This window comes from Lathyrus oleraceus, chromosome 6, assembly GCF_024323335.1.
Source record: "Lathyrus oleraceus cultivar Zhongwan6 chromosome 6, CAAS_Psat_ZW6_1.0, whole genome shotgun sequence".
In the NCBI taxonomy this organism is placed as follows: Eukaryota; Viridiplantae; Streptophyta; class Magnoliopsida; order Fabales; family Fabaceae; genus Lathyrus; species Lathyrus oleraceus.
In genome coordinates this window covers 507949772-507976890 of record NC_066584.1, presented here as the reverse complement: position 1 = coordinate 507976890, position 27119 = coordinate 507949772, and the positions used below count along the sequence as shown (strand labels likewise).

General features: G+C 34.3%; 3 protein-coding genes across 3 annotated transcripts; all 3 read right to left on the bottom strand.

Annotated features, from left to right (window-relative positions):
• Positions 1–3785: 3785 nt before the first annotated feature.
• On the bottom strand, positions 3786–5132 carry LOC127091368 (E3 ubiquitin-protein ligase CIP8). Its single transcript, XM_051029991.1, has one exon. The coding sequence runs from the start codon at positions 5028–5030 to the stop codon at positions 4044–4046; it is 987 nt and encodes a 328-aa protein (XP_050885948.1). The 5' UTR covers positions 5031–5132; the 3' UTR covers positions 3786–4043.
• Positions 5133–5494: 362 nt separating this feature from the next.
• On the bottom strand, positions 5495–8105 carry LOC127091367 (EIN3-binding F-box protein 1). Its single transcript, XM_051029989.1, has 2 exons — positions 7484–8105; positions 5495–6647 (listed from the first exon to the last, which is right to left on the bottom strand). Exons 1-2 carry the CDS (start codon positions 7839–7841, stop codon positions 5755–5757), a joined length of 1251 nt encoding a protein of 416 aa, XP_050885946.1. The 5' UTR covers positions 7842–8105; the 3' UTR covers positions 5495–5754.
• Positions 8106–19923: 11818 nt separating this feature from the next.
• LOC127091366 (uncharacterized) lies at positions 19924–22354 on the bottom strand. The gene is made up of 4 exons (XM_051029988.1): positions 21095–22354; positions 20906–21011; positions 20530–20735; positions 19924–20372 (listed from the first exon to the last, which is right to left on the bottom strand). The coding sequence occupies exons 1-4, from the start codon at positions 21835–21837 to the stop codon at positions 20105–20107; spliced, it is 1323 nt and encodes a 440-aa protein (XP_050885945.1). The 5' UTR covers positions 21838–22354; the 3' UTR covers positions 19924–20104.
• Positions 22355–27119: the final 4765 nt, after the last annotated feature.

Genomic DNA, 27119 nt, shown 5'->3' with positions numbered 1-27119 from the left:
CATTTGCCTGAGCATAATAAGGTGTTGAAGTCAATAATGTAATCCCCATTTTAGAGGCAAACTCCTGCATCTTCCAACTAGTAAACATTAACCCTTGGTATGTCGTGATGGTCTCAGGAATTCCAAACTTATAGATAATATTTCTATGGATAAACTCTATTATAGTATCTTGATCAGCATTGACAAAAAGGAACTGATTCGATCCATTTTGTAAAATAATTATGCCTACTAAAATATATTTATGACCTTTAGAGGACGCTCGTCAAATTTCACCAATCAAATCCAAAGCCCATCCTCTGAATGGTCATGGTTTTACAACCGCGTGCAGTTCACTTGCAGGAACATGTTGAATTCTTGAATGGACCTGGAAGTCTTGACAACCCTTAGAAAAGTTGATACAATCTTTAAACATTGTGGGCCAATAGACACCTTGGCGATACATCAACCATCTCATCTTGTGCCCTACCTGATGAGCACCACATGCTCCACTATGGACATTCGACGCGGCCAAATATGCCTCACTTTCACCAAGGCACTTAAGTAAAACCCTCCCAGACATTTTCTTAAACAATTTGTTTCCTATGACCACATAGCTCGGAGATCTATATTTAACTTTTCGATCTGTCGAACCAACTGGATTTTCTAAGTAATTGACTATTGGCTTTCTTCTATCAGTGTCAACCAAATTTTCAATAATCAGGATCTCAAAGTTCTCTGGATCTACTGACCCTAACTTAGTTATTGCCATATCCGACGGAGACAGTCTTGTACAGTCATCAAATCACATAACCATATTTTGAAAACATGTACGGTGCAATATTTCCTGATTCAATAAATACACACACCATCTGCGAGAAAATAGTATCTGATTGGTCCTCACAACAAAGAGCACAACCTCGTGATAGATACCAAATACCAAGTGAGTCGAATTTGGTCATAAATAGGATAACCAACAAAGGTGAATGCCTCGGTGAGTGAATAATGAAGTAACTCTCACTTTCAAAAAGAATCACAGAAGCCATAAAATAACAACAATCATACAAACAATAGAACACATCAAGCACGTTTTAAACAGGTACACCTTCTCTAAAGTACTGAATGTTATTAGGTGTGCGGAATTGCCCCTGTTCAACCAACCATTTCCAATGTGAACCGGTTGGAACTACTCGTCCAACCCGTAGTTGGGAAGACTCGGCCTCAACAACTCTGGCATGGGTCGTCGCTCTATTTGTGGCCCTGTCTGCAATTGTGTTGTCTTTTCCCCTGTATTTCACTGCAAAAACGGAAGAAAAAAATACCAATTAACTTCCGTAAATTTTGAAAATTCCCACATATCATCGAAAATTCTGAAATTTTCGAGAAAAATCCAAATTTTTTGAATTGCCAAAAATTCAAAAAAAATCCGTACTATATTATAAAAAAATGTCAGGAATTCAGAAATTTTTATAAAAAATGTATATAAAAATATCTGAATTTCATAAATTCCGGTACAAATTCAAAGGATTCTCACATAAATTTTAAAATTTCCATAAAAAATACTTAATTCAAAATTTTTGATAGAGACTTTGGAATTTCTAATATCGCTCCGGAGGTTTTAGAATTTACACAAATTTTAAAAATGATTGAAAAATTTATAAGATTAATATTTTCAATTCATTGAATTTGGGGTGTCAGATACACCTGAGGATGGCAAGATAAATACTCAAACTTCTAAATAAATTTTTCAATAGTTGTGACAAGGGCAATGAGTACACCCTTATCATGATATTTCATTCTTAAGCTAGGGATAAAACCTCAAGTAGGATGGATGATAAACCATACTACTTTAGTTTGTTGATATCAACCTTCTTCATCCTCAATTTCATTGCTTAAAAATTTGTGAGTCAAAGACATGCTTGACCTTGAGAAGTTTGCTCAGATTGAGAGGTTTGCTCAGAATGATATCTTTTAATTATTGAAGCCACCGTCTCCACCATCATCAAATGGTTTTCTCCACCATCATCATACGGTTTTGGTTGTTGGTGCCCATCCATATTTCCGTATTTTTTCGAGAGCATTGGAGAGAAAATAAAATACATAAATTGTTAATATCGGCAATGGTATAATCTTTGCATTTAATAAGATTTTAATAATTAATGCTAATGTTGTTTGTTTAATGTAACGTTAGGTTTATATTAGAAGATGACAAGCACCTTTTAGGAAAGGGAGAGAGACAACCAAACATGCAACCATTGTTCGGTTGATCAACGTGTCTTCCACAAAACTAAAGTTTGGTTAAATTAACAAATTTGGGTTTTTTTTATTTATCAGGTAGGACAAAATTGTGGAGAACATGAAGATATCTCTTTTCAAATATTTATATCATACATATAAAATTAGATCAGAATATATAAGTGTCCCTTCTTTAATATTTTGAGGTCATGGATTTTTTCTCTTTTCATTATTGATACTACATCAGTATGGTGCATATATCAGTGGAACTTGTTTGGCAAACAGATTAACAAAATAAGAGATAAACTGTACCTTCAGTCACCGTTACAAAATATAACAAACTTGAGACAAGAGAAGGACTAAGAAGTTATTAACAATTAATATCTAACAAAATGGACAGTAGAACCAGTTCCAAACTCCTCTATCCTTTTCCAAAATGCAGAAACACTGTCTGGAATGTTTAATCAGAGCTCTGCTCGTTCTTTTAGTAGGGTCTCTAGTAGGAAAAAAGAATCATTAAAATGTTGCGGTCATATGCATCGAGAGGCCAAAGGTCAGGTCAGGTCAGGAGCTAGCCCAAGGTCGGCCTCAAACTCATTTTAAGCCAAAATAAAGCTCCCGCTGAACATTGGTAGTAACAGCCAACTCAACAACAGTTATGGTATACGAGTCATTAGCTGTCACCTCAAGTCCTACAAAAAATGGTTACTCTGCTATTACTATGACTCAAGGTCCTATATAAAGGATGCTACACCTCTTCTACTCACTTTTTTCATGCAGACACTGACTTGAACTTTGAGTGCCTGCAATACACCACCATTACTAGCCAATACTGCTGCCATGTGTATGATAATTAACCATCACTATCTTCCTCTCAAGCAACACTGGCGTATCTCCTTCAAGAGATCACTAAAGTGAAGATTCATACATGAACAAGATTCTAACTCTAGCTTCATAGAGCAGTGACCATTACAAAATTAGATGCATAATAGGAAAAACACAATCCAAGCAGGTCTAATGACTCCAAACTTAATGCAATGGTGCCAATTGAACGTCTGCTTGAGACCCAGTCGAGTGTATATCTTTGGACCTCAATTATTTGCATATACCTCCTCTCGTCAGGGATAGATTGTTTACTGGTCTCTTAATGCTACTCATACAATAAATTACAAAAAAAAAATTGCTATCTAATTGACGTGCTTCCACTGTTATGGCCCTTTGTAATTCATTAAAAATAAAACTCAGGAGACTATGAGATGCTATGTCTAGCCCTAGTTGCTAAACAATATTCCATCTCCTATGAAATCAACAAATCATTTTCTCAAAGAAAAAAATGGACCCCAAAGATCAATGACACTAAATCTGTAGTCATATGATGAATGGAAGTCCATTAATCAAAAGATAAAATGAACCGACGTTGTTAAATATCCACTATAGCATTGCAGTTTGGACAAACCGCTATTGTTCAGCCTGCAAGATGCTATTTAATACGCTATTTAGTACATAACATTATTAAAGAGAAGAATTTGAATATGATATCTGCAATTGACAACATTAAAACGAGCACAACCGAGTGGTGATAAACAGCAAATTCCATATATAAATAATGTGATCACATTGAACCAAATGCTATTTACAAGTATCTCAGCATCTAAGAGCCAAGAAACCAACTAGTCTAAAGCTTGAAATAATTAAAACAGTGATTGAGCAAGCTTTGATGAAGTTACACTAGTTACAACAATTAAAAAAAGGAAGTACAAAAAAAAATAGATAGAAAGCATGAAATATATTACAATGATTAGACAGATATCAGCAGAAGAGAACATACTCACTCAAAAGGTGGAAGCTCCACCTCGACCCGAACCTGAAGCTCTCTCTTCTTCATACTCTTTATCATCAGTTGGAAGCTCAAACCTGCAAACAGGACAAGAATTTCTACTAGTCAACCATGGAACAATGCAATCTCCATGATACTCATGCCCACACGGCAATCTCTTCGCCATGTCTCCAACACCAAGCATATCCTTACATACAGCACAAGCAACCACTTCACTCTCCGACGCAATCTTAACCGTCGGTAAACCTTCCAAAGCAGACTTTGACGCCGGCGGAGCTCCTCTCCTCCCACTTCCGTCACTCTCCGCTAGTGTCTGCAGCAACGCTTCATAATCCGCGGCATCAACGTAATCCTCTGGATTCCCGACATAACGCTCTGACTCCGGCCCCTGAAGACGAAACTCAATAGAATTGTCTTCCAGTCCCATTAGAATCTCGGCCCAATCCAAGATCCGATTCTGCATACTTCGGGTTCGGGTCGCCAAATCCCTAATCCGATGCCGTAACAGATCGCGTCTCCTTCGTCTCATATCTTCATCGTCCATATTCGGATCCTCGTTTCCAGGTCGATCTTCCACCTCCTCGACGCTACCTTCGTCATCTTCACCGTCGGTGTGAAACGCATCATCATCGTCTTCATCGTTGTGGTTCCAACCACCGAGTTCGATTCTAAGAAAATCATCCTCCGGAGAACGACTTGGAGGAGGGGGAGGAGACGCGTCGTCTTCACGCGACGATTCAGCGATTAGGCGAAGAACCTGAAGAAATTGTGAACCAAAGTAAGGATCATCGGAGGAGGAAGAAGGGGAGCGAGTTCGAGAAGGTGTGGAGATGGATTCGACGAAACCGTTTTTGCAATCGCCGCAGATGACGTCAGGAACATTAGCGACCGTTTCAACGGATACGTGTTTGTCGCAGTGGTAGCACCAGTAAGGAGCTGTTTCGGATGCAGGGAGTGGTGGCTGAGACGGTGCTTCCGACATGGTGCGGCGGAGAGAGTGGTGGTTGATTTGTCGCTTCGATCGGTTTGTGTTTGTGAAGATAGAACAAAAATACTAGTAATGATAGTGGTTATTGAAATAATATTATTGAATTTTTTTTAGGTGAATTAAATAATATTATTGAATTAGTAATTTGATAAGGATATTTCTCATTTTTTTATTTGATTATTATTTTAGTGGGTCTTATTTATCGGTTCATTTTCAAAGATAAATCAATCAATAAACAATTAGAAAACCAATGTCTCAATATGACAGATTTGTGACAATTACTGTTTACTAGTTTGGAATATTAATTTTTTCTAATCATATTATGTGCTTTTGCTTTCTTGCAAGCTACATCTTAAAACAAATGTCATCTATTACAATTATTTAACAATTTTTGGAAAATTATATTTTAACTATAAAAAAAGGGATTCCTCGATAACTTTGATGTTATTGGATTAGCATGATTAAATTGAGCTTAAAATATTTGATTAAACTGAAAAAGATTTCAAGCATACCATCAAAGTTATGGTGACAATTGTACAAAACAAGATCACAATATTGAGCTTACAAAATTTACAACGGGTGAGATTAACAATCAGTGCAGTGATATTCATGCTGCACATGAAAACTAACATTACCAAATTCTCCTCAAATTTCTTAACAAGATAGTTCATAACGGCGGATCTTTTCATCTAATCAATCTTCAATAATAATTACAGTCTCAATGAAGAACGGCGGGCTCGCTGATGCTACCGTTAAAATTAATCTTACAGCTCTGAGGAAAATGGAAACCAGCCGCATCAAGGCCAGCCTTTGTAATATGTGGGCATGATCTCACATCCAAGTATTCCAGCTGACTGCATTTACTCGCAAGAATGCCTATACCGACCACTGTGATCTTTGGACAATTACTAACTTTCAAAATCTTTAAACTCAAACCAGGCTCCTCGCTGCTTATATGATGAAAAGCAGTATCTGTCACCTCTTCACAGCAGCCAATGTCCAGTGCCTCGAGGTTTCTGCATTGACTTAGAATACAGCTCAATGAAGAGTCAGAAATGTTGAGACACCAATCCATCCTCAAGTTTCTAAGGTTGTTTCTACGAGCAGTAGCAAGAAACTTTATTGCGTCGTTGGAGACATCCCGGCAACCACCAATGATCAAAGTCTCCAGATTATCACAGAATTTGGCCAATGATAATATAGTTTCATCCCCGATTTTGTAGCAATCTAACAATTTCAAAGTCTTGAGAGAAGAAGAACTAGACTTACAAATACTAGTAACCCCAACATCACTGACGTTACTGCATCTATTAATGTCTAAAAATTTGATCCTCCCGCAACCACTTGCAAGGTTTATGAGTCCATTGTCAGTGATACTTGTGCATCCTTGCAATCCCAACTCTTCTAAATTATGACAGTTTTTGGACAGTGCGTCTAGTATACTATCCGTAACAAATCGGCACCCAGTAAGATGCAATATCTGCAAGTCACAACAGCCTTTGGCAACAGCGGATAACCCCTTATCAGTCAGCTTTCTGCAGTAGGACACATCCAATGATTGTAATAAGGAAAGACCATCACCAATAGCTCTCATCCCAACATCCGTAATTCCTGTATATTAGTATTAACACACATCAAAATACCCCGTTAATCCCAATTTGAATTCGAATAATCAAAGCAATAATAAGAGAAAAACATAAATGGCAGTATGCAGTCCTCAATCATCACCTGTCACTCATATTAGATAACATGACAATTAAACAGCATGCTATCCACAAAATTTGATAACATTCTTAATCTAGTCCTCTCTCCACATTTACAAATGCAAACAAAGAGTTATGGGTTGCACTTGCGTAATTCTAAAGAGAGTCTATCCCAAAATTCTAGTCCATTAGGTGGGAGAATCCCTAGCTGATAAGCTTCATTTTTTAGGTGAAACTCTCCAATGTGGACTTATAATAATACACCACAATTTGAGAATTGATGTCATACCGCTTTCACTCCATAACACTTCACTAGGAGACTTTTCACTCAATTTTCTCGTTGATACTAAGAACTATCTCCTGTTCAAAACCCACCGTCGATAGCCCCTTCCGATAAGAAGTTAGACTACCAATGAAAGCATCAACTTTACGACCCTAAACCTAAAGGAAGAACTCATCCCAAAATACTAGCCCATTAGTGGGAAAATCCCTTGGCTAACAGGTTCACTTCTTAGGTAGACTCCCCAATGTGGACTCGTAACAAATAGACCCAATGAAGAAAATAGTAAAATTCAAACTCCAACCCAAAACAATAAAACAATAAGATTTCAAATCTAACTCGGTTATCAAATCAACAAACAAGAACAAAAATAGAGAACACTGAAACCCCTAAAATGCACAATTTCTCAGAATCAGAGTTCAGAAAAGTGAGAAAAAAATTGAAAACTGAAAACGTTGATATACCTTTACAGTTATGCAAATTGAGGATCTTCAAGCATCTGAAACCATTAGCGATAACAGCAAGATCCGAATCAGTAACCCCGGGATAAAACGAACGAGAAACAGACTGAGCAAGGTCCAATTCAACCAAGCGCGTGAACCTATCAGCCATTTTCCGGAGCAAGTGAGGACCGGCGCGTGCGGCGAGTTTCTTCCTCTCGGTGCTCTGCAACCGAAGCCATCGCTTACATACCAAACCGAAAGTTTCCTTGTCTTTGTCATTATCAAATCTCGCCAGAATCGAACGAAGCTCGTCGTCCGTCAACGCTTCGTTTATGCATAACCCTGATACGCAATATTCCTCTGTTGATTTGGAAGACATTGATGGACAGTAAACCCTAACTCCGTGATTTGGGGGTAATTTTAGCGATGGCAAAACGATGCAGTTTTAGTCAGAGATGTATTAAGCACTGAATGAATGATTCAATATTTGAGAGATGTATTAAGCACTGAATGAATGATTGTCTACGGTGAAGCATAAAGCACCCGATTAAAGTTAATATTGCTCTTTCTTCGTCACACATGTACATTTGGTTAAGGTGTTATGGATCCCAAAATTGTAAAAGTTTGTTAAATTAAGATCTCAAATTTAAGCAACACCAAAAAATTTGATAGAATGTAAGTGTCACAATAGCATATTGATATATATAGAACAATTTTGATATATAATTTATCACAAAATAGCATCCAAAATACGTCGGTGATAGGCATGGAGTTGGAATGAAATATATTAATTAGTGTTGAAGTCTCCTTGATTCTCATGCTTCATCAAATCAAAACACTAAAGATGGTTTAGATTCTCTAAAAAGATGTTGAACTCGTAGGTTCGCACCGAATACTTTTTTTTATGGGATATATTTTGGGATGTGATTTTTTTTCCTTTCAAATTGTAATAAGGGTGTGGGTCTTGTAATAAGTGTTGGACCTCTTATTTATTAATAAGTTTGAAACATTATATCAATAACGTTGATCGGTTATAGAGGGAGCATCTACCTTGGATCAACAACAATCACATAAGTGATAAAAAAAATTATATCTTTATATAAAATTTAATAGCATTAGGTATATAAATCTTGACACATATGAGGTGTTCAACCTCAATTCTTTCAAGCAATGTGCGACTTCTAAATCACTCATGAATCACAATAATTTCATCTATAAGTGTGAGTTCATCCACTTATATGTTCCCTTTCTAATGGAAGCTTTCACTCATCCAAATACACTTTTACTGACATTGACATTCTTACCACGTCTGTGAACACTTTAACGAGACATCTGCATTAGCACCACCTTGTAAAGAAGAATTTTGATACAAGGAGTTGGTTGCTTAGTTGAATCATCGACTCTAATGCAGTTGATGGATCATGAGGGAAACATTCATATAGGATCAAGAGCAACCAGACAAGTAAGAGACACGTTACATCTTCCCCTAAAACCTTAAGGCGTTAGATATTACTATGAATAAATATAAACTCATAACCCTTTCCATCTAATATCTTCATTCTTTTCACTCAATCTTTCATTTTTTCAAAGTCTTCCTTTCATAGTAAATATGAAAGTAAATTATAAAAGTTAATTTTAACCATTGTAAAAATATAGTGGTTGTAACTATGTGACGTGGAATACAAGTAGACATTGTAATGTTATATTTGTAAGTGGCCCGGTTAGGGTGAAGAGTATAGGTCGCCCTTAAAAGTGGTGACAATCATATCGGCCTCAAAGAGGTACCGCTTCGCCCTCAATGTTTTCCTATCGCCCAGACATGGGAAACGTGTGATAAGACGCTTCTTGGGCAGGGAGAAGTTAGAGTCAATAACTGACTTATTTCCTATTGGAAATAGAGATTCAACGGTCCACCATTGATTAGGTGGACGTTCAACTTTCCCAATGGAACCCTAGACCCAAAGCATCTATAAATACTTTTCCCCTAGGTGGAGAAAGATATATCTTACCTCATATAGATCACATCATATATATGTTTATACTTAAGCACCTCATTCATATACATAATCTCTCACCTCACGTGAGTTGGTCCTCTAAACTACCACAAAACACCACCATACATGGTTTCTCGCCGTCATGGACAAGTTCTAACAACCATACAGTGTAATATACTTACTAAAGTCTCTGGGAATCTCTACCCTTTGCATGGATGACATGCAGACCTGTAGTTTTTAACTAGTTGAGTGGCGCCCACTGTCGCGCTTCAATAAAATTAACTGGGGCCACGTCCCCTTCATTTTAAATCATTCAATCTTCCTTCCAAAGATGGGCGACAAAGACTTTACATGGCAGTACAAACACCATTATCCGAGGTTTCACTGGTCAAGGTAGCTCTAGCTCCTCTCGAAGGAAATACGCAAGGAAGATGCTTGTAGCAAATGTAATATCTTTTGCTTTCCTCGAGGGCGCGGAAGGGGAAGTAAGGGTTAACATCACCTTTTTCGAGGATGACACCTTCGGAGTCAATCCTCATGATAATGACCCCTGGTCATCACTATACAACATGGCAATTGTGATATTGAGTGGGTATTAATAGATCCTGGTAGATCCACTGACGTCATGTTTTGGGACACCTTCCAAAAACTACAGTCGACCCTAACGACGTCAAAGTGTCCTGCGACTCGTTAACAAGATTATGAGGTGAATTGTTACAAGTAATGGGCCATGTGACCCTGTATAGCACATGTGAGAGGGCGCGGGCGGCAAGACGATTGATGTTAGGTACCTTATAATGGACGCCTTGTCACTATATAACATCATCTTTGGGCGACCCGCCGCCAATGCGCTAGGGGTCTTCATTTCTACTTTATACCTGGTGCTAAAATATCCATTTCCTAAAGGGTGAGTCGGTATGATCCAGGGAGACCAACAGATCGCTCGAGAGTGTTATAAGAGTGGTTTGGCGACATAGAGGGAAGAGTTGGCCCTTATTGATGCCCCCCTTTAGGAAGTTCTGAACACTGAGCTTGAGGGTTGGGATCCCAAATTGGGCGTCGAGGCGGAAAGAATAACGCACACAGAACTTGAAGGAGGTTCAATATGCCCTTTTGCGATCAGTTCACAAAGATAAGCATGTCACTTTATAAGGAGGAAGAACAGGAGTTACTCGACCAACTCATTAAGAATGTCTACTTGTTCGCATGGGCTACCTCTGATATGCTTGGGATAGACACCAAAGTGGTGATTCACCACCTCGTCATCCACCCTTCTTCCATACCAGTGGCACGTAGGAAGCGGAAAGTTGGTGAGGAGAATAGGATCGTCATTGACAAAGAGGTGGGGAAACCATCTGACATCAGGTTCATCACAGAAACAAAATACTCCACCTGGATGGCAAACGTGGTTCTAGTATAGAAAGTTAACAACAAGACGCATGTGTATAGACTTCACTTATCTATTTGGAAGAGTTTTATCTTCAATTTGAAAGTTTTCACTAGCAAGAAGGGATTTCCTACCATCTTTCAAAGATGTGGGGATGTTTTTCCCTTACAATAATTCCAAACACCTCATATTTTACTCTTAGTCCTATCTACACTACATTTTTAAAGTATCAATGGGATATATGATTTCTCGTGTTATTTGTTTCATCTTTATTTTAATTGGGTTTGTGGAAAATACTTATTGCATTCAATTGTCACAATTTTGTGTATCCCACTCATGCGAGCTTCTTATACTAATGTTATTTATTTTAAGTTTGTATTCTTGGTTATAATCGGTCTCAAAAGGCTTGTCACTAATATTCTTATAGACTACAATGATACCTTATATCACATGATAATACCATTTTTAGCATGTTCATATTTTGGGTTGAACCAAATTCCTTTGGAACCCTTTCAAGAAATTAACCCAAAATCTCTTCCAAAATTTGTTACTATTATGCCTGTCAGTGTTCCTCTTGACCCTTGGGAGTTTGTCCCAGTAGATACCTCTATGGTCAGTCCCTCAACTTCATAACCACTTTAGACATAACATTGTCCCTAAGGTAATTGAAGATTATACGTTAATGTCATCTCCATCATTATATTTTGTCCTCCAACATGAGTCTAATATCCTTACTATTTTTCATAAAGATATCCACCCAGCACGTAATTTCTGCATTATATTGATTTATGCATGTCATCATTGTATACTTGTTGCATCATATTTTCTTATTTTCTTTGTCTTCTATTTATATTCCTAAATCTTTAAGAGAAGCATTATTCCATCCTGAATGGAGGAAAACAATGACTGATGAGCAGTGTTACTTGGAAAATGGTTCCTCTATCCTCTGGGAAGTCTTTAGTAGGGTTTTTTTGACGTTATATAGTGAAACTTGATTTCGATGATAACTCGCTGGCAGCCAAGGAATATACTCATATTTTGGGGTTGGATTATAGTGACTTTTGAAGGATTTTCTTTTGGGGTTGGATTATCTTTTGATGACTAATGACTAAATCCAAGCTTATGTTTGACTTCACTTTTGAAGGATTCAAATTAATTTCAGAGATATAAAAAATTTATATTCAAGATGCCATAATTTTATTGAGTTCAATTTTCTTTTGAAAAATAAATAAATAAATAAATAAATATTTGTTTGTAGGGTGTTTATACCGTGGAATTATCTTCTGGATGTCATTGACATTGATGTTCTTCATCGAGGGATGGCCAATGTCTCTAAGGCCCAACTCAAAGAGAAATTGGAAATAATTTATGATGTGAAAGAACCAAATGTTGTTGTCATCTTCATGTTCATAATTCATTTTTTAGGAGGAAATTCCATTGGTTTTGGTTTGATCTATTATTCTATTGAGAATGTAACGAAGTGTGAGCCAAAATACAGATTTATTAGGGATGGGTGGTGATGCTTCCAAGGCTGGAAATAAGAAATAAGTTTTCTCATATTTTGTTATTATATTAAAGTTAATTTTCTATTTGGATTTTATTAAGGTTATTTTATAGTGGTATAACTTTATAGTTGTGTTTTGTACTTAAATTTTTAAATTTTATGTTTTGAGATTGAGTACTAAGTACTAGGGGTGTTCAAAACCAAACCAACCCAATAGAAAATCGTAAACCAAACCAAACCAAACCGAAACTGCAAAAAACCTCATTTGGTTCGGATTCGTTTGAGTCATTTTTTAACAAAACCGCACGGTTTGGTTTGGTTTGCGGTTTGTATTTTACAAACCGAACTAAACCAAACCAAACCGCATTATGTTACAACCCAAAGTTCACTTATCTCACATCCAACCCAAACCTCAAACCTAGTATGCCTTAATCTTATAATTACAAACGATTTTCTCTTAATCACACTTAGGGTTTCAATTTCAACCTTCTTAAATCTCTCATAGTAGTATCACACATTCTTCTCATCTTATTTTCCATGTAGGTCTCGCCTATTCTACTCTAATAAGTCTTCTATTATGTTCTTTCTTTTTTATCTTTTATGTTACTATTTTCTCTTCCAATTACGTTTTTATTGCACTTTTCTTCTCAATCTCGCATCTCTTATGTTATTTTTTTCATCTTCTCTAATTTCTCATCTCATATGTTTTTTTATGTTTTATTATAATGTCTTTGATATTATTTTATGCTACTATTTATATTTGTCTTTTATTCCACTTTTTTCTAATCTGGTTTTTTTGTATATTGAATGAAACGTTTTTGCCTAAATATGATGAATTTTGATGTTATTTAGTAATGTATGAATGACTAAACACAAAGTTATGTCGTTATTTATAGGAGTATATATGGCTCAATAAAAATATTATAATCAACCGAACCAACCCAAACCGCATTGATTTGGTTTGGTTTGGTTTGATTTTATTTCTAAAAATCAACCGAACCAAACCAAACCGCGTGCTTTTTTCTCTTGCGGTTCGGGTGATTTTTATCGCAAAAACCGTCCAAACCGCACCGCGAACACCCCTACTAAGTACTAACATTGATCAATTTTGATTATTTAACTAAAGAATTTATATAGTAAAAAACATTAATGTTTTATTTATGTAATAGAGATTCTATTATTGTATTTGTTATTGTTATTAAATTAATGCTTTATAAGGATATATTTTTATATGATTGAGAGTATAATACACCTAATATAATTACTGTTTTAGAATGATATATTAGTAATTAAGAATACGAAGAGTATATAAACTAGTACTTTAAAGAAGAATATAAATTAATAGACTTCTATGGTTAAGTGACAAACTTAAACCAAATTAAGGGGAGCTTATATCATATTCAAGAAGATATATAAGATTGGTTGAGAAATTAAACTATTTCATAGTTACTCATCCAAATATTTCTTTTTATAGTTAGTGTGGTAAATCAATTCTTAAATTTACATTGTTAAGAATATGTGAATATTGTATTCTAAATTTTAAAATACATAAAAAAAAATTCTTTCTAAACTCATTTATGAAGATAAAAGACATACTCAAATAATTGGCAGTCTCACCCATAGATAAAATGTTCATTTATAGATATTTTGTACTTGTTCAAAGAAATTTGATATCATGGAAGCGTTGAGACAGAATATAAAATCATGACATTAATCAAACTTGATATCATGGATGCGATGAGGCGGAATATAAGATCATGACATTAATAACACGTGGATTCATTGGGTAAAAATAGTTACTCAAAAACTTCCTTTGTGATAATCCAGTTTCATTGCATATTGTAACAAATTTAATTTTATATATATATATATATATATATATATATATATATATATATATATATATATATATATATATATATATATATATATATATATATATATATATATATATATATATATATATATATATATATATATATATATATATATATATATATATATATATATATATATATATATATATATATATATATATATATATATATATATATATATATATATATACGAATCAGAATCAAATGACACCAAATTTTCAAATTTAATAACATGACATCTTTAATAATTTATTATTGAATATCTGAATAACAAACTCATTGTTGGATTGAAATCTATTATCATATAGATCATGTCTATAAAATTTAACATCAATCGAAAATCATTTGATATATTAAATAGAATTATTAAAATTAATGATTATGTTGAAATTTTGTAAAACATTAGTTTTGAAGTATCTCATTGACATATCAAATAATTTTCGATTGATCTTATATTTTGTAGTGATCTATACAATAATAGTTTTCAATCAAATGCTGGATTTTATTATATGGATATGTAGTAAAGAGATATTGAATGTGGCATATTATTAAATTTGACATTTTTGATGTTATTTGATCATGACTATATATATATATATATATATATATATATATATATATATATATATATATATATATATATATATATATATATATATATATATATATATATATATATATTTCGAAATCTATCTGGTCCATATAGATAGTATGTAAACATATTATAACATATTTTCAAGAATATTCTCTTAACATAGTAAATTATTGTTGTTTTTCTTAAAATAACCACTTTTTTCAAAAAAAAATATCTAAAATAACCACATTTCAAAACAGATGCGCCAGATAAACTGACACATCCATTTTGAAATAAGAGGAGACACCAATGGTGTTGGCACATGCTTTTAAAGTATTGCATGGAGGCGCCAACAACCATGGCGCCTATGTTTGGGCTTTGGTGTATGCGCCCATTCATCTGGCGCATACACCTTTGTATTTTTCTTTTTAATTGTTTTTTTAATTACTTTTTTAAATAAATAAGAAAATATAATATTAAAAAATTGTATTCATGATATAATAAAAGTTACATGGGATTTACAAAAATTTAATGATCGGCCCGATCGAAACGTCCCCTTATTCCACATCCAGGTGTGTTAGTTTGTCTTCGAGGTCTCCCACGATTTTTCTGAGGTGTTTAGGGTCTTCGTGCTGACCTGATCCAATGATGGTTGGTGTGAATGTCCAGCGGAAGTTCCAGCGGTATTTGATAGATGTGTCATTATTTGTTCCCAATAGTCGGGATGGCTCTGGCCAACGACGCTTCCTTAATGTAGTTCGGTGCCCATGTTGTAGTAGTTATTTCGATGTGGTTGGGTGAATTATGGACGGTATAGTTGCCTGAATTGAGACATTTAATCATTTTGGAAACAAAGCAATGGTTCCTGGGGTGTACTATAGTTAAACAATGGTTGGGTGTTTTGGTGATAGGATGTTTGGGTGGTCATTGGTAGGGGACTACGATGAAGTGACTCATATGAATCATTTAGGCTATAGACGGTTGTGGTTTATGCATATGGTTGTTGGTGGGTTGGGTTTGATTCTTGGTTTTGTGGTAGGGTGGGTGGCATGAATGGATTGCGAGGTTGGGTGTTTGGTTGTTGGGTGGGTGGCATGAATGGGTTGCGAAGTTGGGTGTTTGGTTGTTGGGTGTATGTGGTAAGTTGATGGTGTGAGGTTGGTTGTTGGGTTTGGGTGGTTTGACATTGGTGTTGGACGGGGACTTGTTGTTGGGCGTATGATGACGAAGCTAGTTGGTGTGAATCAATCAAATATTGTGACTCAAACACAAATTATTGTGTTGTTACTGACCTAAATCATGTCATATATTGTTGAGTTGATCTTGCACCATGTATGACTGGTTCGTTTAAGATGTGTTGTCGTCGATTCCTCCAATGACGACACATCTCTTTTGCGAAGTCTCTCCAATCGGAATAATCCCATTGGGCATCGACTCTTTTTTGATGTCAATCTCTCAAACACGTCGGAGGTTCTGGAATCTGTTGTTGCATAGTTTTACCCGGTCACTCTGATGCATCTCCACAGTAGTGAACCGGATAATTGGTGTCTTTGTTGTCCAAACTGCAACATCATCATGGTTAACTTGATGATCAAGACCCAGATATGGCCTCCAGATAAACTGTACAACAATACGACATGATTAGATGATAAATAATTTGATAAGTATGTTTAAATTAAAATGGAGTTGTGTAGGAGTATTAAATTGTCTGGTCCAATGTGATTCAATAGATTGCGATAGACTACTATAGCGTGTTTCGGGCACCTATTGTAGTTCATCCCTCTAACTGACCACCTAGATCATAAACAATTGATAAATATTATGTACATTTAATAGTAATATAAAGTATAATTAATTATATGGTAAATTTTTAATCTTACTTTGTTGTAAATGGGAATATGAATGGTTTCTCGTTTACCGGGGCGAGTGACGGCATTCTTGACCAACCCCATGATTGTAGCAAATACGCACATGAATAAAAAGTACGAGTATTTTTTTGGCATTTTTACACAATGCACTATATAGATGGGCCAACACAGCTGAACCCTAACTATATGTGCTTACCTTTTATTAATGTTGTGAAATAACGGTAAATACATAATATTTGTTGTATTACCAATACTTTCTAAAAATAAAAAATTACCAAATAAAATCATAATATAACACCGAGCTTTAATTATTTTTTCGTACTCGGTTGATTCTTCGAACAATATTATACTCGCATAATATTGTTTAAGATATTTTAAATTTATACCTTGCCCCCTAGCTTGACCGGATGACTCTCCCTCAGTTTGGTCGTCACACAAAGGGGCACCCAATAATTCATTGCAGATAGAGTTGTCCTGGTTAACTCTATCATTCACAGCCTTACCATTTATACGTAAACCCAACAACATGTATACGTCCTCAAGTGTGACGGTACACTCACCGAAAGGAAGGAGAAATGTGTGGGTCTCGGGTCTCCATCTCTCCAACAAAGCAATAATAAATTTGTATTCCACCTAGTACAAGACTATGTTAAGGAGATTTCCAAAACCATGTCCTCTAATATATGGTCCAAATGAGCACTGCCTTTTCAGATTGTCAGCTTCGTACCAAAAGAGGAGTGATTCTTGGGAGATTGGATCCATGGGTCCACTTCACACATGCATGCTCACAAACTCAATGCAAGACCATCAGAAACTTAGCTCTTAGTCAATATGCGATGAGATATTGTCTGTCATTGGCGACAATCCATCGTTAAAGGTGAGTACAATAATCTCGCATATTGTAACACAATACCACTACATTCCATCATATAGGAAGGCTTGGATAGCTAGGACAAAGGTTGTTAAAAAAGTGTATGGCAATTGGGAGGAGTCTTACAAACAAATTCCAAAATACTTGTTGGCTCTTAAACAATATGCTCAAGGGACTATTGTCAAGTTGGAAACGTTGCTCGCGTATACACCAGACGGAAATTGTGCTATTGGAAATGGAATATTCCACCGTCTCTTTTGGGCGTATCAACCATGCATCAAAGGATTTTCTTTCTGTAAACCTATTATACAAATTGATGGTACATGGTTGTACGGGAAATACAAAGGAACGTTACCGATGGCAGTGGCACAAGATGGCAACATCAATATTTTTCCAATTGCATTTGCCCTTGTTGAAGGGGAGACTATTGAGGGATGGAGTTTTTTCCTAAGGAATCTCCAATTGCACGTTGCACCTCAACCTAACTTATGTTTGATCTCCGACAGACACCCTTCAATCATCAGTGCATATAATAACATTGATAAGACTGACAGGATTCTCCTTCGACGCATGTCTTCTGTATTAGACATATTGCTCAGAATTTTATGCGGGAGATCAAAGAAAAAACGTTATGGAAGAAGGTTGTCAACGCGGGTTACACATTATCAGAACCTTCTTTCAAACACTACCGCGAAGAAATAAGATTGTCAAACGCAGATGCAGTACAGTGGATCGACAATATTCCATTGGAGAATTGGACTAGGGCATACGACAACGGTCAACGTTGGGGCCACATGACAATAAATCTTGTGGAATCAATGAACTATGTCTTCAAAGGCATCGAAACCTACCTATAACCGCTTTGGTGCAGGCAACATATTTCAAGCTATGGGCGTTGTTTGAGACCAAACGTTCCAAATGGAGTTCAATGTTGCAATCTGGGTCAGTTGTTCAGTGATGCTTCAATGAAATTCATTAGACATAAAGCTTCCAAAGCAAACGCACACGTGGTCACGGTGTTTGACTGTATTAAAGGTTGGTATAGTATTGTCGAGTTCATGGATCACAATGAGGGCATGCAGATGTGACGGTACAGAGTGGAACTAGATAGAGGTTGGTGCGACTGAGAAAAGTTCCAAGCATTTCGTACGCCCTGCTCTCATGTCATTGCGGCATGTTCAAAGGTTCGAATGGATTCATCATACTTATTATCTGACGTTTACAAAGTCATCAGCCTATCAAATATTTATAAAATTAATTTTTCCGTAGTGGCAAAAGAGAATTACTGGCCAGAATATCAATGGGACATCGTCTGACACAACGAAGTTATGTGAAGGAAGAAAAATGGTTGCCCAAACAGCACTCGTATTCGAACCGAAATGAATACGACGAACAAAATTGTTAGATTATGTAGTTCATGCCGTCAGCCATGTCACAATCGTACTAACCGTCCTAGTGTTGGAACGAGCACAACAAGATAAATTCACACGTAACTCTATTGCAATATATAAAAAATTAAATTTATTTCATATTATAAGTTTGTGAGAAAATACCATTACATAAACAACAACACAAACAACTAAAACAATTAAAATATCATTACAATAACTAAGCGATTACAACCACCAAAACAATTTTAAACATGTAATGCATCATCCTATGAACGTCTTTGTCAGTCTTAATATTCACTCATTCACGCACTTCTCCATTTTGGTTGAACGTGGACACAAGTCATTGGATTCTTCTAATCCTTTCACCATCTCCAATTTCTCAATCTAATTCACTGTTCAATGTCTGATTAAGACGTTCAAACGAATCTATATTCGAAAATCAAATCTTTATCGGAGACACAACGACAGAAAAGATTAAATCGGCATTTCGCTTGTGAATGTATTCAGACATAGTTAAAACTCAAAAACTTGTAGGAGAGTGAAGTTGAATGAAAGAAAATGTGATTGTAGGATAAAAGTTGTGTGAAAAATATGGTTGAAGGGCGAGGTATTTATAAAAGGAGTATGAAAATGCAGACGCCAAAGGGCTAGGCGCCATACATGTCAACACATATAGGTACCAGAAGCATGAGCGGAAACACATGCAACTACATGCATGCCCTAGCACCCTTGGCGCCACCATGCAATGCTTCTAAAGCATGCACCAATGGTGCTGACGCCTCCCCTCTGGCGCATCTGTTTTGGAAGGTGGTTATTTTGAAATATTTGATTTTTTTTTTAAAAAGTGGTTATTTTAAAAAAAATCTAGATTATTCCTTGACATAATATATAACAGAATTTTTAAGGTGCATTCACTCAAAACACAATTTTATCAAATGCCTCTAGTTTTGTCTCTTTCAATAATTATGACTAATAGACCGAATACAAAATAATAATAACAGATCGAACAATATGGAATGAATTGGTGATAAATTAACAGTGAACAATATGATCCCCTAATAGGGTGGACTTTTAAAAATCTTAACCATCATCAATGAATGGAATGACTATTCTAAAAGCTAATTTTAAAAAAATTGAAAACTATATGCTGTATGTATAAGTGAGCCAAACAATGAATTAATGAGTTTTACAACTGTCAACAACACACTCCTCTAAAAACTGATTGAGCTGAGAAGTATACATTTTTGGGTCATTTCGAAAGTGGTCAACATGAGGTGAAGAGACAAAATTGCAAGCCCTCACATCATGTCCAGCCTTACGCTGTGCATCGACAAACGACTCCACTGAATCGGCAGGAATAACTCTGTCCGCAGAGCTATACATGTACAATTGTGGACAACCTGGTTGCTTTGTAGATAACATGCTCAAAACATCAGAGAGCCTCCTACATTTGGACAAGATTATCAGCTCAATCTAAATTATCATTAATGGTCTAATATGTGCGCTATAAGAATCAACGACAAATGTTTGGGATGAAATATCATTGATCATTAAAACAAAACAGAAATCAAGTAAAAGACGAATGATTTAGGAGTCATTACCTATTCACTGCAGGGAGATGCAGAACGACCTCAAAAAATTTCGTTAGTATTAACAGCAAAGCTGCTTCTGTTGCTGCAGGTTTTAGTCCTAAATCTTCATTGCTGCCAATTGATACTTTAATGCCAGACTCGTTGGCGGATACACGTCCTTTTGTTGCTATGCTATTCTTCTTGAGAAATGCTGCAGAGAAACCTGAGGCCCAGACCTGAAAAGATAATCAAACAATTAACATCAGAATCGAGCATAAAGGTTTAACATTTTTCACAAAACCGGGTTAACATTACGAGCACTATAGAATAAAATAAACAGCATTGGACACTACATGCACAACAAATGACAGTGTTCACCGAGTCTGAAAATTGCTAAAGCCTTTACCTGTGGGTCAGGATTTGCAACAGGTGCAGAATCTACAATGCAGCCCCTAATCTTTTCCATCAAAGAAGGGTCTTGCTTTTGAAACCGTTCTAAAATAACACCATACCTGAAAAAATATAAACCAAAACACTTGAGCAACAGAAAAACAACATCAACAATAAACAAAAACGCAAACAAAACCGCACTCACGTTAACCATCCAGTGTTGCTGAAAGTATGGAACATAAGATTCTTTTCATTCTCCTCTTCTAACCAATCAGCCAAGTGATCCACAAGCATGTGAACGTTTTGCTCCGCTTTTCCTCCAGGCTGATAACTCATTACCTCCGCCATCGGAAACGTAAAGGTAATGACATGATATCCTTTAGAAGTATACCATTCCGCATACTTCTTCAAATGTTTCTGCTTTGCACCTAACCATCCAAGCAAAACCACCACAGTCTTCGATTTCGCAGATAAACCACCGATAGTATTGGGTTCAGGCAAATGCCATTTATACGCAAACTCATTAGTCGAACCTGAAACACCACTTGAACAACCAGGCAACGACGACCTCGAAAACCTAGTCAATTCAGCCGAACGATACAAACTCTGAACAACCGGCAATGAAGCCGGCGACGAAGCAACCGAAGAAGAATTATACAAATTCGACCCCGAAACCGGAACCCGAAACTTCACATTAGGAACAGGAACCCGAATTTTGTTCACAAAAGATAACTCAGCAAGTTTTGAATCAGAAACACTAGAAACAAACAAAGAATGTGATTCCCGCAAAGAGCTAAAACTGGAAGAACATTCCAAATTGGAAGTGGAACAATCACGAGACGATCCAAGGAATGAAAATTTATCAGACGCATCAGTAGAGAAAGAAGCGACCGCAACAGCAGCAGCAGCCACAAGGGGTCTCTGAATTGGTCCAGAAAAATAACTCATTGCAGAAACCTTTAACCCTTAATAATATCACAAATTGAATGAAATTGGCAAGACCCAGAATGAAAATCAAGTGGAAAAACGAATATTGATTGCAAAGTTGAATGCTTTAGGGTAAACAGATAGATCCCAATAGAAGAAAAAAAATCAAGGGTTGATGAGGGTATAATTCGAACCCAATTAATTAGGAGAAACGCAACAATTGATAAAGAATACGCAAAGCAAAGAATAATTATAAGAATATTCTATTGAATTGGTACCTGAATGTGAAAATGGTTACCGAATTGGGCTGTCAACGTCAACGACAGAAAGACGATGTCGTTTTGAGAAGACAGCCCTGTTGGAATAGCGTGTGACGAAACAAACAAACGAGGAATGCTTCACCAACCCAGAAACAATTTTTTCCTCTCTGTTTTGTTTTTTTTTTGGATGGTTGGAATAAAAGGGAAGAATTTAGGAATGAGTATTTTTCCAATTAAAAAGGGTAATTTGGGATTGTTTTCTATTAACACAAAAAATTGCTAGAATTTAGAAATTAATATTTGGAAATTTATTTATTTTTTATCTATGATAAAGTGAAAGGGGCAATTAATTTGAAACAAGCGTGTTTTGAACCGTCCAACGTGACGAAAGTGAAGTCTGCCGCTTGGGTCTACCTACCAAGTAACCGAGCAGACAGCAGTGTGCAATTCCGAGAAAACGGGGGAATGGAAAGACGATTTTACCCTGGTAAGCATGCAATGGTCATGATAGAATTAGTATTTAGCAGCTTTTTCGTTATATTTTTTAGTTTGGATTTTAAATTTTATTGAAAAAATAGAAACAATATAAAATAAGTTTACACTCTTAATCAATAAATGACGTATATTTTATTAAATAATTTATTTAATAATATAACCTTATATGATTTTTTTAATAAATTTTAAATCAAATTTAATAGATTGAATATTTTATTAAATTTTAAATTTCTTTAAAAAAATTGGATAAAAAGGAAATAATTATATTTTAAAAAATCGAGAGAAAACAAAGTTGATCGGTGAATCCAGACAACCAAGAAACTACATCGATTTGCAGACAAATGGAACACAACAATCAAATTCTATTGTAAATTTTATTATAATATATAACCATTTTTTATCAATCTCCACTCTTAACATAATCATATCAATAATATTTTTGTTGTGGAGGCACTAGTCGTTTTGCTCTTGAAAATCATTTTGTTTTGAATTGTTCAAAAATACCGTTTTTGATATAAAAAATTTCAACAATCTCTTCCTGCAACCTTTCCTGCATGTCATTTGGATTTAAATTCTTTCGGTATCTCAACCCCTGAAGTACGAATGAATTTCATCCCTTAAGAATTTGGATCCAAATTCTTTTGGTAACAACGCATTCAAAGAACAAGTGATTACAACCTTCACGTAAACCGCAAAACACACATTTCTCATCGATAACAATTCCAAAACGGTGTAATTTATCTTTGGTGGGCAATCTATACTAATAAATTAATCAAAGAATGAAAACTATTCTTGGCCTAACACGATTTCCATAGAAAATCTTTCTCCAATTCACTTTAGCCTTGACACCTCTCATCATATGGTATACATGCTTTTTTTTGTACATGCTCGTAGCTTGGAAAGACTTCCACACTGTATGAGGGCATCTTGATGTTTGAATATAGATTTAAGAAGCCATGAACAATGCACAGGAGAAATGAAACTAATGAGGTCCATTTTATTCAGGTAATATATGTGAATCCAACTTATCCATAGTTTATTTTTCTTGTCACAGACATTTTTAAGAAGTTTTGTAATTGTTGCTTTGTTCCACTCCAAAGGGCAGGGCCGACCCAATCAATCTGGGGACCCCGATCTAATTTAAAAAATTGGTCTAAAAGAATATGAATTTATATCGATTTTTTGAAAAAAACGGTACAAAATCATAAAATTTGAAAGAAAAAAAATATTTTTACACCTATTTTTAACAAAGAGATGTAAAATAGATTTTGAAAACATTATGATTTAACACCTATTTTTAAAATAACAAGTGTAAAATATATATTTGTAGTAATTAAAAAAAATATGTGCCCCTCAAAATTTGGAGCCTAGTGCTATAGCACTTCTTGTTCATGGTAAAGGTCGGGTCTACCAAAGGGAATATCATATTCAAACCACCTGGAGATATGGGATTATTGATATGATCCCGAGTCTTCTTTAAAATTATTTTGAATGGAAAATAAATATTTTAATTTTTTTTTAAAAGACATTAAAACTTTATTAAGATTCAACTAGTAAAAAAATATGTGTTTGAAGTCATTGTTGATATAGTTTCAATAGTTAATAGTTAGTATATTATATTTTCTGAACAATATTATAACTAAACTTGCAAGATACATGGTATAAAAAAAATATTTAAATACATATGTAAATTTGAAATAAATAAAAAATTGGATTATAAAAGAAAATTATCATATTTAAAAATAAATCATTCATCTTTCGGCAATTGTTAATTAAAAAAAAATATTAATCTTATAGTGACATGTGAGATAGAAAACTAGTGGTATGCATCATTACTTAATGATATTTAATTTGATATAATATAAAATATTTAGATAAACATGTCAATTTAAAATATTTTACTTAATTATAAAATGCAGAATGATTGAATAAATCCAACTGAATTAAATAAAAGAAAAATATATGTGAGATTGAGAAAGAAAAAAAAATATATTTAAAAATAAAAAAGTTATTTCTCAAATAAAAATAATTGTTGATTAAATAAAATAGATATTGTCTTGAACGGTATAAAATATATTATTTAGATACACATATCAATTTTAAATGAATTATTTAATTATAAAATAATCATATAAATTATAATAGTTTTTTAGATTAAATTTTGTGTTTTAAAAATTCAATATTTTTTTATGTTCTTTTTTATTAAATTAAAAAGAAGTTCAAAATAAAATAGGAAAAAGAAAAAGAGAGAAAAATTAAAATGAAATAGTGAAAGTGTGAGAAAAAGTAGAAAATTTAAAATTTGAATTAAGAGAAGAAAATAAAAAATAAAAAACTTAAAGATAAAAAGTTGAAAATGAATGAGATGGTAAAATAAGATAGTTTCGAAAATTTTAGCATTTATTAATTATAAATATGTTTTTTGGTTATGGCAATTTTTTTAAAAGAATGATGTATTATCAAATTTGGTAATAGTTTATTTTAATGGATAAATAATTGATTTAATTTTTATTTATTTAATATTTGATTCATATATAGATTAAATATATTAATTATTTAATAAACTAAAAATAATAATTTTTATAATAGTGATATGGTGTATTTTACAAATATTCATGTCTTATATAAGTTTTATTTAAATCAATATAATAACGTAATTACTAACACTATAACAATTTAATAGTAATTTTTTAACATAAAATGTGTGTTTGATTATACCATTTAAAAAAATTATTTAAAATAAAAGTTAATCTAATAGTTCATTTTTAACATTTTCATAAATATTTAAAAAAATATTATTATTAAAATTTATCCATTTTAAAATTTGCTACTATTGTAGTTACAAATTTTTATTAAGAGTAAAAAGTTGTTAAACTTTAATTATACCTAAATTAGACATGTATATATAGTTAAAAATAATATATTTTATAGTTATTTTTTAAACTTTATCGTTGACAATCTATCAGATGTATATTAGTTTATTCTAAGCAACAACAACTTTTTTATATACATGGTAGTTATTTTGAATCTATGAATAAGTGACTATTAATTTTTTTTAATGAATTTTAGTTTTATAGTTTTTAAAAAATATATATAAATTAATTCTAAATAAAAGTTTTGAAAAAAAAATGTTTGGTAATCTTACTTTAAAAATTGTTTTAAAATAGTAAAATATTATAATTTTTTATTCATGAAAAATATATTATTTTTTCTTCCTAATTTTTAAAAATAACAATTTTAAAAATAAAAAGACTAAAATAGAATTTAGAGGTTTTAATTTTTAATTTTTAATTTTGAAAAAAAAAGGAAAAAAAAGAAAATATTGTATACTATACATCAATAAAAATTATTATACAACTAGTTGAGGTTATCAATTCGAGGGTTCAAATATAAGAGAACATTTTTATATTCATTGGGGCTTCTCTTACGAGTGAGACACCTTGTGAGAGATACATCACATACTCATCCAAAATATTAAGGTGATAAGTGTGTGGATTCTCTCGCTTATAAATGCTCAAATCTCTACTTTTCGACTCAATGTCACACCTCTTACCCACCACTACGTGGAGATAAGTTTTGATACAAGTGAGTCGGTCAATCACTCGAACCAGGCTCATGATACTGCTTTTTGGGCTATCAATTTGGGGGTTCAAACATGAGAGAACATGTTTGTTGGTGATTTTAGTATCACCCATGATTTTAGTAGTAATGAGATTTACTCTAGGCCGATGCAATTATGCGTTAAAGCTTGGAAACGAGTTAGGAGTAGTGCGGAGTGCACGCTCGTAGAGCCAACGTGTAATTGACTGCAAGTAATTGAAAACTGGGTTCCAAGGGGCGAAGCCGTTATTACCGTTTTCTTGAAAAGGTATGACTTTTGAACGTTTGAACCTTCCCAACCGTTATTACCGTTTTTCTTGAAAAGGTATGACTTTTGAACGTTTGAACCTTCCCAACCGTTATTACCGTTTTTCTTGAAAAGGTATGACTTTTCGTTTTCAGTTTTCGTTCTCCTATAAAAGGGGGAAATCTGGCCTCGGTTTAGGGTTACACACAAAAACCATTCTACGTTCCAGAATCTTTCTTTTGCCAGAAACATTCTTTCTTCAAGAATTATCCCCACAAAGATTTCGTGAACCCAGGCATAAATAGGGTCGAAATACTTTGTTCGGAAAGTGAACGAACACGATTCTTCGAAGATTATCCAGGATTATCAATTAATTATCTAACAAACGAACAAAGTATTCATCTGATAATCATGGCTGGAGGAAACACCGTCAAGGAGATGACCAGAAATTTCGGAAAATTGGACAAGTTTCAAGGACAAGATTTCAGGCGTTGGCAGAAGAAGATGCATTTCATGTTGACAACGTTGAAGGTGGTGCATGTCCTATCTACACCGATTCCAGAAATTCGGGAAGATGACACAGTTGAAAATCTGAGACGCAGATCAAAGTGGGAGAACGACGACTACATATGCAGAGGGCACATTCTTAACGGTATGTCTGATCCCTTATTTGATATTTACCAAAACATAGAATCTGCAAA